Below are 15100 nucleotides of genomic sequence, written 5' to 3' on the forward strand. Positions count from 1 at the left end.
AGTTCTTCCCTGAGAAAAATCTCCCAAAGAATCTGCATCTGAGATGTTTTATTCCATCTCAGTTACGTGCTGCAGATCGTCCAGTGGCTTTTGTTTCTGTCACGGGTGGCAAGTCTGAACTGGCAGACCTTTGCTTTTTTTTTTTATTTTTTTTGGACAGGCAGAGTGGACAGTGAGAGAGAGAGAGACAGGGAGAAAAGTCTTCCTTTGCCGTTGGTTCACCCTCCAATGGCCGCCGCGGCCGGTGCACCGCGCCGATCCAATGGCAGGAGCCAGGTGCTTCTCCTGGTCTCCCGTGGGGTGCAGGGCCCAAGCACTTGGGCCATCCTCCACTGCACTCCCTGGCCACAGCAGAGAGCTGGCCTGGAAGAGGGGCAACTGGGACAGAATCCGGCGCCCCGACCGGGACTAGAACCCAGTGTGCCGGCGCCGCAAGGCAGAGGATTAGCCTAGTGAGCCGCGGCCCCGGCCAACCTTTGCTTTCTTACACAGTATCTCTCTATCGAGATGAGGTTTTCTTTATTCAATTAAATTCACCAGCTTCCATTTTAGATTGGATAATAAAATAAACTTTATTACATTGTGTAGATTTTTTAAAATATGAAAAATATGAGGCAAAAAGTTTTAAAAACCAGTTTTACAGATGTACATGCTAACAATGTTATATTTTGCATTTGTATAAAATACATTATACGAAAGATTTATATTCTTGCATACATAAAATTAAATAAAGCATTCAGATATGGTCTAACAGTGCAATATGCACATACTTGGAAGAAAAATACTGATTTCCTGAGCAACATCGTTTTAATTCAGAGTATGAATGATTCTCATCCCAATAACGCACCATTCACATGGACTTCAAAAAACGTTTTGACCTTTGCCCTGTAATACTTAGACTGGATCCTTGCTGGATATTTCTAAAACTCTGTATCCTTCATATTTCCAACTAGGTAATTTTAGAAGTAGGGACCTTTAAAAAGAACTATTTAGTGCTGGCTCATTGAAAGAACTTTTCGTCCTGGAGTAAGCAGACGGAATCCACAGTCAAAGCATCCTCCAGAAGACAGTTAACATTGCAGTCCTCCAACTTTTAACGTGGCCAGCAGCTGCTGTAACCTATCTTTATACTTTCTAAAGTCGCGAGTCCCCTAATTTTCTAGGGGTGCATGGCAAAAAAATATTGAATTTAAATGGCATCCACTGTTTAAAACACACTTAACCATGTCTACTCAGACTTTAAAAAGGAAATTAAGAATCTCTGCTAAAAATACCAAATTTTTTTCCTGCACTTGCCTCTCAACTTTTTAAAGGAACCAAATGCAGTAACGCACAATGACTGTTGTTAACATTTGCACACACACATATGTAAGGCCTCAAAGTCATTCAAATAAGGGTTTCAACACAATGAAAAATCACAATATCTAACAGTAACTGTGTTTACATAGTTATACAAAGTAGTTTGCATTAGCTACAAATTTAATGTATTACTAATACTTTTTAGAAGTTATTTCTCAACCTATTAAATGCTTAGGGAAAACTACAAAGATAACCTATATATAGAAATATATAAATTCAAATTATAGTCAATTAATTTAAAAATATATAACTCAAACATACAGAAGAAACGAACTGCTTGATTGTGTCCTAAGGATATATATTTCCTTCAAAAAGGATACCCTGCAAGACAGAAATTTTTAATCAAGAAGTACACAGTATATTAATTTAAAAATAACTTACTTTAGAAATCAGACCACCCCATCACAATTTCAAAGTCTAGCTAGCAAAGAGGAACACTGAATTTCTAACTTATCAATTTGATGTAAACAATGTTCTTCAAAGGACATTTAGCCTGTACTGCCCTAATAATCTGCATTTGCTTCCCTGAAACTTGACTTTTCAGCAGGCTCAATAAATATAATGTAAACTGGCCCAAGCTGCCATTGAGCACAAGTTAGAAAGTTCACATTTCTCTTTTCCAAGATGCCCAAGGCACATTAATTAAACAATTTTTAACTAAAAAGGTTGATTACTACATAAATCACTTTGCTGTAATTTCCATATTGAACTCTTTTTGATAATTTTCCTAAGATACTTTAATACAAAGGTACTTCAAAAAGTTCATGGGAAAATGGAATTAAAAGATGAGTTAATTTTTGGTGGAAAACAAATTCATGCATAGTTTTTTCATAATTGCAATTTCCATTAACTTTTTGAAGGCTTCCAAATATACCAGGGCTTTAAAACTTTTGACTTCCCTGTCCTCTTAAAGATCCTTTTCTTGACAAAGTATGTAAAACTCCATTTAGCATATTAAAAAAATTCATGCCATTTTGTCGACATTAGAGTCTTGAGATTTAAAATGACTGATCAGAAAATGAAAACAATTAAAATTACAATAATGCCCAGAAAATGAAGTGGTATTATCTCTCTTAAGGTATATACTTTATTATACACAAAATAGGAAACACAGATTCCACCAAATTCCATTTCTACTGAATCATTTTGGTTACATTTTGAAACACCTTTAAGAATTAAATGATGGGGTCAGTTATGCAAATACTTCTAGTTCAGCCAAGTGTGACTGATCCACAGCAGACCTCTGGAAAATGGCACTGTCAAGCCCTTGCAACCAACCCACACACTGGTGGCCTCTGTTCTGATGCTGCAGTTCATGAAAAGTCAAAGTTGGACATTTTCTTTTTAAAAAACAGGTACAGGATCAGTACAAGAGTTTGGAGGCATTACTAAAGCAAAAAGCCTCTTCATTCATGTTTCTGGTGAGTGAATCTCAGGCAGGCAATGATATGTCTGACGCTATTAATTTGTGCTTGATGTTGAAGATGACAATCCATGAGTGTAGCCTATGTAATGAATTTGACTGCATCATCTAAGATAATGCCTAAGTCTAAAACTTACATAAAGTAATATAAGGCATTAGATGTACTTAAGGCATGTTACCACATGTAACACAGCAATTTATCACAGTATGTAAGAATTATTTCCTAAATAATGTTAACCTGTACTTGTGTAACTTTTCATCAAAGAACTACAAAGTGCTGTCAAATATCAAAGGCAAATAGAATGATTTTCAGAACAGCAGAGGAGAGGTTAAAGCATGTGTCTGAAAGCAAGCATTCTGTAGGAGATAAAAATTACTCTCTGGTCTTGACCTAGTCCAGTGTTCTAGGGACTAAATGGCAATTTCCTGACTGTGACACACTTTGGGGCTTAACAGTGTTTACTGCAGCTCTTCACCTCTATTACAGAATTCACACATTAGGTTCCCGGTTCTGTTTCTATTTTGTCATCATGGCACAGCTGCTAGACATAGCTGTAAGATGTTTCAAAACTGAGTTAACTGTGCTCATAAATAATTTTAGAACCAAACTTTTTTTGCAACTAGGTATTTTGATGGCTCACAGTAGTAAATTCTTTAGTTGTGGACTCTGAAGCTATCATTCTGCTTCATAAATGTATAACCTGAAACCAAAAATAATTACTTAAAAAAATAAAATTTAAGCATAACTAGTCTTGAGTAAGAAAAATAACATCTTCCAGGTCAAGGACTCCCCACACACAAACTCATTTCTGCTTTAAGCAATGATAGAACAGATGGAGGAACTCATGCTTTCAACATCGACTGCAGCTACTGTGGAACCTTTACACATGATCCAACCATGGCTCACATTTTTCAGAAAGGTGAACACACAGCATCTTCGGCCTCCGTAAATTCTGGTTTTGAAGTGGTCTGAGCAGGACGGACGCCCCACACTCCACATGCACATGAGCACTTCCACTGCATCAGGAGCTACTGCTAGGTTTTGCGCTCAACAGCAGGTGGCTGAGAATCCTGACTGTAGAGTTTGTGATCATCCTGTTGGCCCAAGTGTAGTCCTTTAGTTGGAGCTAGTCTATTTTGCATTTCTCTCTGCTGTGATGGGGGTGTGATTCCTGAGTCCAAATGTGAAGAGTCCACTGTTGAATGGTGACTAACATCCACCTTAGCTAAAATTTCGTAATAGAGCAAATAAAAGACCGGCGTTATTATACCTACTATCAACATGATCACGACAGCTGTCCACCACCCTATTCCCCAGTCTGCTCCATAGTAAGGATCCTTGCGCTGAGAGCTTTTAGTGTCAGGTTCAAAACGTATCTGTTGGGCCGTCAAGGCAGACACCACCTCATTGAGGTTCTCTCTCTTGGTGTCTGTACACTTGACGATTTGTTCAATGTCTCTGTCCACTTCTTTTAAAAAGCTGCCAGCTGACTCGGTGGAAGACAGGGAGTCGTTGGCCGGCACGATGTCCTCCTGCTCTGGCGCACAGTGCACAGGTGAGGGGCGTGACGCCTGCCTGCCTTTTGCAGGGTAAAGGGTTTCAGTCAACAAACTGAACTTTTTTACTGGAATTTTGATGGACCTAAGGGCAAAAAAGTCTTGATCACTGATGAGATTGTTAACCCTCTTGATATCTGCTACCTGTTAAAAAAAGAAAGAAAACAAAAAACAAATCCAACAGTCAACGGATTTACAACTTAAACTAGTGGTAGCAATACTCATTCATCCCAGTTACTTTTTTGACAGGAAAAAAGTTGAGCTTAATTATTCGTGTTAAATTACCACACTCACAGGGATTTTACTTTTGCTAGTAGGTAAGATTTTTTTTTTTTTTTTTTTTGACAGGCAGAGTGGATAGAGAGAGAGACAAAGGTCTACCTTTTGCCATTGGTTCACCCTCCAATGGCTGCCACGGCTGGCGCGCTGCAGCCAGCGCACCACGCTGATCCGAAGGCAGGAGCCAGGTGCTTCTCCTGGTCTCCCATGGGGTGCAGGGCCCAAGCACTTGGGCCATCCTCCACTGTACTCCCTGGCCACAGCAGAGAGCTGGCCTGGAAGAGGGGCAACCGGGACAGAATCTGGCGCCCCGACTGGGACTAGAACCCGGTGTGCCAGCGCCGCAAGGCGGATTAGCAGCCTATTGAGCCACGGCACCAGCCAGATAAGAATTCTACACCACTTCTCATCTACCAGTCTCAGGACAGGGCCAAATGCACTTCACGGTCACTCCTGTATGTCACTCATCAGTATGTACGTGTTCCTCATCCTGTATGTCACCCATCAGTGCTGGCTATCAAAGTGGTTTCTAGGAGCCTTTGCTGCTTGCCCATGTGCATCACGTACAAACACTACAGTTGTACTGCTTGTAAGCCATCTGTTAAGGAAGGATTACAGGTCCTTAGGCTCTTTATTCAGTTTGGCAACTGCAGTGTTAGCTCACCCAACCAAAATAACATTTTATGAACTCTAAGATGCCATCAACTCTAAGTTACAACACTGTTTTCGTATCCCTAATGAAGAAAAAACTACACAAAATATATTTAAGATGCCACCATCCCATTATAAAGATGGTAAAATGTGTGAAAATACATACACCTTAGTATTCACAAAACAGGTATTCTTCTAAAGCCATTTCCCCCCAAACCTCTCAGTCATTTTTGTAAGCTTTCCATATATATATATATATATATATGGAAATACATACTACATAGTTCTCAACCTGTATGTTTATCCTATCCACTGTGTGTATATCCTTGCTATTTGTGACGAGGAGGAAGAGAATATTTTTCAGATTATCACCAACTACTATGCCAGGCTCTCCTATCACTTTTAAGTCATTAGTCATATTTATCAACTTCTAATTCATTCATTTATTTTTGAAAGGCAGAGAGATATACATGCCAAGAGAAATGGTCTATCTGGTGGTTCACTCCTGAAATACCTGCAACAGCCAGGGATGGGCAGCGACAAAGCCAAGGGCTAAGAAACCAATCTGAGTTTGCACATGGGTGGCAGGGACCCAGGCATTTAAATCACCACTTGCTGCCTCCAGGGCGTGCATTCACAGGAAGCTGGATTGGAAGCAGTGTATGCGCTAGAACCCGGTGCTGCAATACAGAACATGCATGACGTAACTGCTGTGCCAAACGCCACCTCTCGTTCATCATTTTCATCAGTGCTTTAAGCTAAGCCCTGATCATGTATCACCTGATTGGTAAAGCGAGTCTGAAATGAAACTTGTATTTCTGGTTTAGTCAGCATAATGAATGATAGTGACGTTCACTGATACACACAGGACCTTGAAGGGTGAGAGGAGCACAGATGCAGATTTCAGACACATTAGCTTTGGGATACCTCAAATACACAAGTGATGGTGTTTCAAAAGGATCATGGAAAAATGTAATTGATAGTTAAGTTTATTTTGGTACAAAAATTCTGAAACCCATGTATCGTTTCATAATACACATTGTCATCATGCCCAATCTGGTGCATTTCATGAGCTTGCTGAAGACCCCTCATATTATGTCTGAAACTCAGGAAACGGATCCCAGCTAGATACAGGTTTGAAGATTATCAGCAAGAGTGGGAACTGGAAGCACAGAGTAGACCGATTCACCAGAAAAAGGCCGGGAGAAAAAGGTAAAGGGAAACCAACTCTGGCTGAGTACAGCTGAGTACAGAAATCCACAAAGGAGATTAAGCAGTGGCCAGGAAGGTACTACCGGAGTGTTTAAAAGCCTGGCTATGTCACTATCTAACTGTATGATTTGAGCCACGTTGTTAGGGTTTCAACTTTGGACTTTTTATTCCTCATCATTATAATAAGAATATAGTAAAATAACTCTTAAGGCTCCTTAATGTATTTTTAAGATGATGACACATGTGAAATTAATCTTTGCCAGTTAAGTTCCCATCACAAGGAAGCACTGCTCACCTTAACTTCTCAATTCTGTTGTTAAAACTTTCCCAAAACTGTGGCCAGTGCTCCTTCTCCTCAGATGTTAAGCTAATCACTTCTCATTGTTCTCCATTTCACATAGCCCAAGATTTTCCCCAGACACATTTTCTATCAGCTTTTCTCTATCCTTACCACAAATATTTTATTTTATTAAACATTAACTTATTTGAAAGGTAGAGATCTAGAGAGAAGGATAGATAGATTATCTTCCATCCACTGGTTCACTCCCCAAAAGGCTGCAATGGCCAGAGCTGGGCCAATTTGAAGCCAAGAGCCAGAACTTTTTCCATTTCTCCCATATGGGTAAGAGGGGCCCAGGTGGATTAGCAGGGAGCTGGATCAGAACAGGTGCCTATAGGGAATGCCAGCATGACAGGCAGAGGTCTAAACATCTATGCCACAGTGCCAGCCCCACAAATCTTTTATCTAAACCCTGAGCATCTTCATTGCATTACACTAATAATTTCTTTATTGTACCCCCTCCAGTTGACTGGCAGGGTCTACCAACATTTTGCATCTCTCCTATTAAGAATAGTGCTCTCATTCTGTGGATCAAACTTTTCCTCCGTTGTCTCACAGTTCTTCATCTCAGGCTGTGCAGCTCATTTAAGAAATACCTTCTAAACCCTGCTGAGGGAGGCAGGCATTTGGTCAAGTGGTTAACATGCCAGTTAAGATGCCCATGTCCCATATCAGAGTGCCAGAGTCTGAGTCCCTATTCTAGCTCCTGATTCCACCTTCCTGTCAATGCAGACCCTGGGAAGCAAGAAGTGATAGTTCAAGTAGCTGGACTATAGCTACCCTTGTGAGAAACCTGCACTGAGTTCCTGGCTTTGGCCTGGCTCAGCCCCTGCCAATGCAGGCATTTAGGGAGTGAACCAGTAGATGGGAGCACTCTGCTTCCCCTTCTCTGTCTCTCAAATATACAAAAATAAATAAAAATGAAGCCCCTTTTTGTCCACCTTACTTCCTCCTTGAAATCTTTACACCACTGTCCAGTGTCTGAAACACTTCCTCCTTTGCACCTCACTGGAAGTATCACCTATTTCAACTGCTCAAATGTATTTCAAATTTCCCTTGTAAGAGAAGTATCCAGTTCATGAAAAGCTAATGTCTTACCCTAATAAAGGTGCTGGACAACACTCTTCTCTTGGATCTCCACTTTGATGTTTTTAGCCTTACCTCTCATTTCAAAGCCTTAATTACATCATCAAGCTTCAAAGATACATTTTTCAATTTATTTCGCAATGATCTTATTATAAAATATAAATTCACATGTGTATTTACATCAAAAATGAAATGTGATATTTTATGATTTAATAATGACAGAGGGGGCTGGTGCTGTGGTGCAGCAGGTTAAAGCCCCAGCCTGCAGCACCGGCATCCCATATGGGCACCAGTTTGAGTTCCGGCTGCTCCACTTCCAATCTAGCTCTCTGACCTGGGAAAGCAGCAGAAGATGGCCCAAGTCCTTGGGCCCCTGCAACCGTGTGGGAAGACCCAGAGGAAGTTCCTGGCTTAGCATCAGCTCAGCTCTGGCCTTGCAGCCATTTGGTGAGTGAACAGTGGATAGAAGACCTCTCTTTCTGGCGCTACCTCTCTCTGTAACTCTGTCTTTCAAATAAATAAAATAAATCTTAAAAAAAAATAATGCCAGCAATGGTGTTGGCATACATAAGCAAATTGGAGTGGGGGGATGGGCTACCTAGCCCTTACCTCATCAAAACATCAATTTCATGTATGACATTTTATTGAGTTTTTAAATTAAAACTTATAATATAAATACTAATTTTATCTAGAAAAAATATATAGAACTTCATAGCCACAGAACTTTAAAACTTCAATTTATATTTATATATATATATATATATATACACACACATATGTAGTTTCTATAAATTTATTAATGTGTTCCACTGCAGAGAAATAGGACAGGCAATCAATATAATTTTTTCAAGTATAAAAATACATTATGGAAAAATTTATTGATTTCAGGTAGAAAATCCTGACAGCATTTAGAATCCCATGGATACATGTAAAGAGTATTCAAACAATCTTATTTGTGTCAATATTGACAACATTCTGCAAATTATATCCTTTATAATTACTTAAGTCATTCAAGAAGTGTCCTTAAAAATGTACAGATACATTTCAAAATTTTATTAGGAGTATGAAAAAAAAAAGTCTGAAAACCAACCTTCTAACTGCTTTCATGAAAACATATCCTGCTAAGACCCCAAGATACACATTACGTTACAGATATCAAATGAGTTCCAGGGCCCAGCGCTGTGGCACAGCAGGTTAAGCCCTGGCCTGAAGCACTGGCATCCCATTTGGGTGCCGGTTCTAGTCCTGGCTGCTCCACTTCCGATCCAGCTCTCTGCTACGGCCTGGGAAAGCAGCAGAAGATGGCCCAAGTCCTTGGGCTCCTGCACCCCCATGGGAGACCTGGAAGAAGCTCCTGGCTCCTGATCAGTGCAACTCTGGCCATTGCGGCCATCTAGTGAGTGATCCAGCGGATGGAAGACCTCTCCCTCCGTCTCTACCTCTCTCTGTAACTCTTTCAAATAAATAAATAAATCTTAAAAAAAAAAAAATGAGTTCCAACAGACAGATTGGTATCTGTGAAATTTAAAGATACCACCACTTAAAGATACAGCTGTGATGATATTCACTGTATAGTGTACAACTGACTACCCAAAAAAGGGGAACAGCTAACAATACTATGCATGGCATGCAGCAGCTTAAACTAATGACCTGTAAGGCTGTGAAATCACAGGGATGCCTATGGTTTACTAAAAAATGAAAACTGCAAGGTCCAGAGTAATCATTATAGCATAAACCAATTTTTAAAACACAAAAATATTACCACCCCCAAATGTGTGTGTATACACACACACACACACACACACACACACACATATGATTAGAGAAAACCATTACTGTGGTGACACTTGTTATTTCAGGAAATCCTTACATATTCTCTTACTACCTGATTAAGAAGAAAACCTATTTGGGTGTTTTCCAATTGTGAAGACAATCATGGATTGAAAATAAATTACCGCATGCATTTAAATTTTAAAAAGTTAACATCTACTGACATGACCAAAAAAGGGACAAATGAAAGGAACAAGATAAAAGGACATGGAATTTATTTCAATTTGGGCTGGGCTGAAGAACAGATAATTTATGGTGGAGTGCATAATGTAAGATCCAAACTTACCGTGCAGCAGTACTGAAGGGCTATTGCATTTAAAGTATCCCCTTCCTGGATATCTTTTGTTAACACTATAATGTCATCAAGTCTATCTCTCGATGTACTTCTTCGTACTTTCTCTTTTCCTCTGGATCGAAGCTCATACGCTTCAGCGTCTTCCTCCAACATGTCGCTGTCGGTGCAGTTTCCAAACGCATGCACTTGACCACTTGACTGAACTCCTGGAAGAGGGAAACCACGACTCTGATGCCTCCCTGCCATAATGTCAAAACCTAGAAGAAAAAAGGCAGACAATTTGGAATGCAGCTGGATCCACTGACTGATTTACACACATCTTAACACTTTTTTTTTCTAAAGAGTACCTTTTGTTATTTAAAATTTAAGTCTGAGCTTTCTAACTGTTGATGTACAACCTATTTGTTGAGAATAAAGACAATGACATGGGAAGAATAGACAACGCAGGCTAACAGGACATGTATCACCATAAACAGGACAGGAATCCCTTTGTAATAGCAGATGGGTATCAGGACACCTCCACACCAAAATCCCCACGTGGCCAAGTCCCTTAAATAAAAAGGCATAGTGTTTATTTATGAACTACACACATCCATTCACTGCTACATACTCATCCACATACACTCATCTCTAGATTGCTTATAATACATAACACAAAGTGAATGATATGTAAATAGTTATTGTACTGTTCAGAATAAAAATGAGAAAAAAAACCCACGTTCAGTACAGATGTAACATTTTGTCTTAAGTGTGGTTTCTTTTAAAAAAAATTTTATTTATGGATTTGAAAGAGTGACAGAGACACAGAGAGATCTTCCATCCCCTAGTTCACTCCCCACATTCTGGGGGGCTTGGGATGGGCTGAAGCCAGGAGCCAGGCACTCCATCTGGGTCTCTCAAATGTATGGCAGGAACCCAAATACCTTGGCCATCGTCTACTGCCTCCCAACACCTTAGCAGGAAGCTGGATTTGGAAGTGTAGAATAGGCAAAGCTCAAACCAGGCACTCCAATCTAGAAAGCTGGAGTCCCAAGCCACAGCCTAACCTACTACACCACACACGTTTTACATGTAAACAAACAATACTTTTAGAATTCAGACTTTCTAACTTCTATATTTTATGTGCATGTGGAACTGAACTATCTTTAGCACTGCCTACTTGATCATGCTGACTTCAGTGTTTTTATTTTGTACAGGAAGTGCCTTCTAGATGGGTCATGATTTTGCTCTTGACTAGGGATTTCCCTTAGTGACTTTTCACTCAACTTATGTTACAGTCCTCATCAGATTCCATCTGTGGTCTATAAATACTGAACAAATAACTTTTAGGTCATTTTGTTCATCTGTACTTCAGAAAAAAAAAACCTGTAAAACCAACTGGGACCTGACCTAACTTAAAAAGATTCATCAATGAGAGCTTTCCATTTACTTGTATTCTTACTTGGACCCTCCTCAAGTTGATATATCAGTATTCTGATTAAAAACAAAAACAAGGGAGCCAGTGTTGTGGCTTAGTAGGTTAAGGCTCCACCTGCGGCACCAGCATCCCATATGAGTGCTGGCTGGAGTCCCGACTGCTCTACTTCTGATCCAGCTCCCTGTTAATGCACCTGGGAAAATAGCAGAAGGTGGCCCAAGTGCATGTATCCACCTGTGAGACCCAGAAGAGGCTCTGGGTTCCCGGCTTTGGCTTGGCCCAGCCCTGGCCGTTGCAGCCATTTGGGGAGTGAACCAGCCAAAGGAAGCTCGCTTGCTCTCTCGCTCTCTCCTTCCTCTCTATAATTCTGCCTTTCAATCAAATAAAAAGTAAAACTTTTTAAAAGGCCACCTTTTCTTAAAAAAAAAAAAAAACCCTAAAAGCCCACATGCATTGTTTTTGTTTCACATTAAACATTCACATGATTCCTTTCAGTTCTTGTCATGAATGATGAATAAAGGTACCAAAGGGGCATTCTGGAAATAAAATACTTTGGGCTTAAAGTGGCTCAGACACGAAGAAGGGAAGCAGTTACAGACCATGCCCTGGTTTCTCATCTGTACTGAATAAAGCGTGGCGCCATTCTCTTTTGGGACTCAGAAGAGTGGGGCAAGGGAGCGTGACTATGATTATGCATTCTCCTGAGACAGTAAAAAATGAATACAGACGGCAGGCTAGACAAAGGAAAGGTGCGGGTGAGAAATACAACTGATGACTCATGTGGACGGGGTGAAACTGAAGCTCTGTGTATGGGGGGATTTGAGAGTATATAAGAAAAAAAGGCCCAAGACTGAGGTCTGAAGATTTCCAACATGTATTATCTTAATAACCACAGAAAGGTCAGCCTATGTAGAGGGGCTGGCACCGTGGCACCGCCTGTGACGCCAGCATCCCATAGGAGCACCAGTGTAAGACCCAGCTGCTCTACTTCTGATACAGTTCCCTGACAATGTGCCTGGGAAAGCAGCAGCCCAAGTCCTGGAGCCCCTGATAGCCCAGAGGGACACCTGGATGCGGCTCCAGGCTTCAGCACGGCCCAGCCCTGGCTGGGAGTGACCCAGTAGATGAGGATCTCTCTCTCTTCCTCTTTCCTTCTCCTTCTTTCTCTCTCTATAAGCCTTTCAAATAAATAAAACTTATAAAGAAAAAAGAAAAATGGAGAAGGAACGTACAGAGGAGGAAACCATGTTTTCCATGCTATGGAAGAGGAGCAAGTGTGGGGGAGGCGGGGTCAGAAAAGACCAACTCTAACATGTTAATTTCTAAAACAGTGACCTTAATTAAATGTTTTAAAACTGTTTCAAGATTTTCTATTCTGTTAACATAGTTAACTAATAGTTACAAGCTAAGTAAACTGTTTCACCTGTTCCCCAAAGCGCTGCATTATTTCTTACCAAGAGCTAGGATTCCTAACTTGACGGCCACCAAAGCGGCTCACATTTTGGGTGTAGAGAAGCTTTGACCCCATGCTAACAGCTACGCCCAAGGGCAACAACAGGTTTATATCCACTTATGTAACCAAGTCTCTTCCATCCCCCTGGGTCCTCAATATAGGGGATGACTGCTAACCCTGTGTGTTTGGGAGTAACTTGATAAGTACAGTTATTTTATTGTTTCATGTGCTCAAAAGGTGTCCACGATCAAAAACAAACAAACGAACAAAAAACTAAGGATGGCCGGCACTGTGGCTCACTAGGCTAATCCTCCGCCTTGCGGCGCCGGCACACCGGGTTCTAGTCCCGGTCGGTCGGGACGCCGGATTCTGTCCCGGTTGCCCCTCTTCCAGGCCAGCTCTCTGCTGTGGCCAGGGAGGGCAGTGGAGGATGGCCCAGGTGCTTGGGCCCTGCACCCCATGGGAGACCAGGAGAAGCACCTGGCTCCTGGCTTCGGATCAGCGCGGTGCGCCGGCCATTGGAGGGTGAACCAACGGCAAAGGAAGACCTTTCTCTCTGTCTCTCTCTCACAGTCCACTCTGCCTGTAAAAAAAAAAAAAAAGAAGAAGAAGAAGAAAAGAAGCAGCTACCCTGATGCTGCTCTTCGGGCGGCTTCTCTCTGCTAGCGCGTTCTTGGAGCCGACAGTGGTTTACTGCGGCGACCTGGGACTCACCGGGCGATGGCCTCAGACCCTCTCCGTGATACGGTGTCGAAGGGTGCGTAAGGCTTGGCCCTTCGCCTGCTTCCGCCACCTTTCTGCTCTCCTTTCTACAAAGAGGTGCCGGCAGCAGAGGAACACAGACTGGGCCTCCTGTCTCGCGGTCGGGACTGCGCTGTGCCGTGTCTCAGTGCGAGCCAGGCAGACCAGGACCCGGGCGAAGGCCTCCGCGCCGACCCGGGACGAGGCCAAGGCCGGCAGGGCGAGGGCACACAGGCCCCTGCGTGGACCGCCGGAGCGCGCCCTGCTGCCGGGCGGGTGACAGCCACGCCCCGCGGACGCCGAGTCCCAGCCTCCGTCACGCGGGGTCCCTGCGGCCCCGCCGTCCCCCAGGCCCAACCTTGTAGCCCTCCCCGCGTCTGGCTCTTCGGTTCCCGACCCCCAGCGAGGGCTCCAACACTCGGGCTTTCCCGTCACAGCATCGAGTCGTGGACGAGCCCCCACGCAATGCTCGCCTCCGCGCGGGAGGCCTGCGGGCCCGAGAGGCGGCCTTCCTCCCAGCCTCAGTTTCTCCGACAGCGTGCCGGGTCTGGAACTGCCCTGTCTCGCGGCTGGGCAGACGGGGTGGTCCCAGGACGCGGCCCGGGCCCGACCCCGCCCGCCCGGACGTGGGCGCCCTCACCGCCTGCCGCCATCTTTACCTGTCCCGTTAGCGGGGGGAACGCGGCGAGGAGGCAGCCACCAGCTCCGCCGCCGCCGTCCCGGGAACGCTCATGTCCGAGCCTCGGGGCTGGGTGGCCCGGGTCCGACCATCCCGCCGCCGCCGCCGCCGCCAACGTCTCCGCCCTCCCGGCCGTGCGCCGCCGCCACGTCCGCAAACCTGCGCTGCGTCATCGCGTCCAGTGGGCGGAGGTGGGACGAGGCGCGGGCGGAGGCGCGAGGGCGAGCCCAGGACCCGGGGCTGTCCAACCACAGGCCCACGACCCGCACGCATGCGCAGAGACGCGCAGGCGCCCGGAGGGGCGGAGCTCGACTCAGCTCCACCTCCGACTCCTCCCCTCCCAGGCCCGGCCACGCCAGCGGCGGCTAAGTCCGCGCGCCGACCGCTCGACCCGGGCGACCCGGGGGCTGCCCCTTTGTCCGGCGTGCGCGCTGCTCTTGCTAAGGCCCGTGCCGGACACGCTGCGCAGGGGCTGCGAGGAGGAGGCGCTGCTGTGCCTTCTTGCTCTGCATCGCAGTCGTCTTTGGGGTGTGCTGATAGCCACTGCGCTTATACCCGCGTTCGCGCTCGGGCTGGCCGGCTGCAGCCGCGGGAGCAGCGGTCCGTGTCGCAGCCGTGGGGGAGGGCGGCGTGCAGCTTCTGGGTGTGCGGGCGAGAAGAGCGAGCCCCCTGGGGTTGTGCTTGGACTCCGCGGGACAGGAGCTGTCCACCAAGGGGTCACCCCTAACTTCGCCCGGCCGCCTGCGCTCGCCGTGGTGACGGACTCCGTGCGGGGCCC

General features: G+C 44.3%; 1 protein-coding gene across 1 annotated transcript; it reads right to left on the bottom strand.

Annotated features, from left to right (window-relative positions):
* Positions 1-546: 546 nt before the first annotated feature.
* On the bottom strand, positions 547-14443 carry LYSMD3 (LysM domain containing 3). Its single transcript, XM_008261933.5, has 3 exons — positions 14303-14443; positions 10024-10289; positions 547-4483 (listed from the first exon to the last, which is right to left on the bottom strand). The coding sequence occupies exons 2-3, from the start codon at positions 10276-10278 to the stop codon at positions 3818-3820; spliced, it is 921 nt and encodes a 306-aa protein (XP_008260155.1). The 5' UTR covers positions 10279-10289; positions 14303-14443; the 3' UTR covers positions 547-3817.
* Positions 14444-15100: the final 657 nt, after the last annotated feature.

The sequence above is a fragment of the Oryctolagus cuniculus genome, chromosome 14, assembly GCF_051225735.1.
Source record: "Oryctolagus cuniculus isolate XC-2025 breed Fujian yellow rabbit chromosome 14, ASM5122573v1, whole genome shotgun sequence".
Lineage (NCBI taxonomy): Eukaryota > Metazoa > Chordata > Mammalia > Lagomorpha > Leporidae > Oryctolagus > Oryctolagus cuniculus.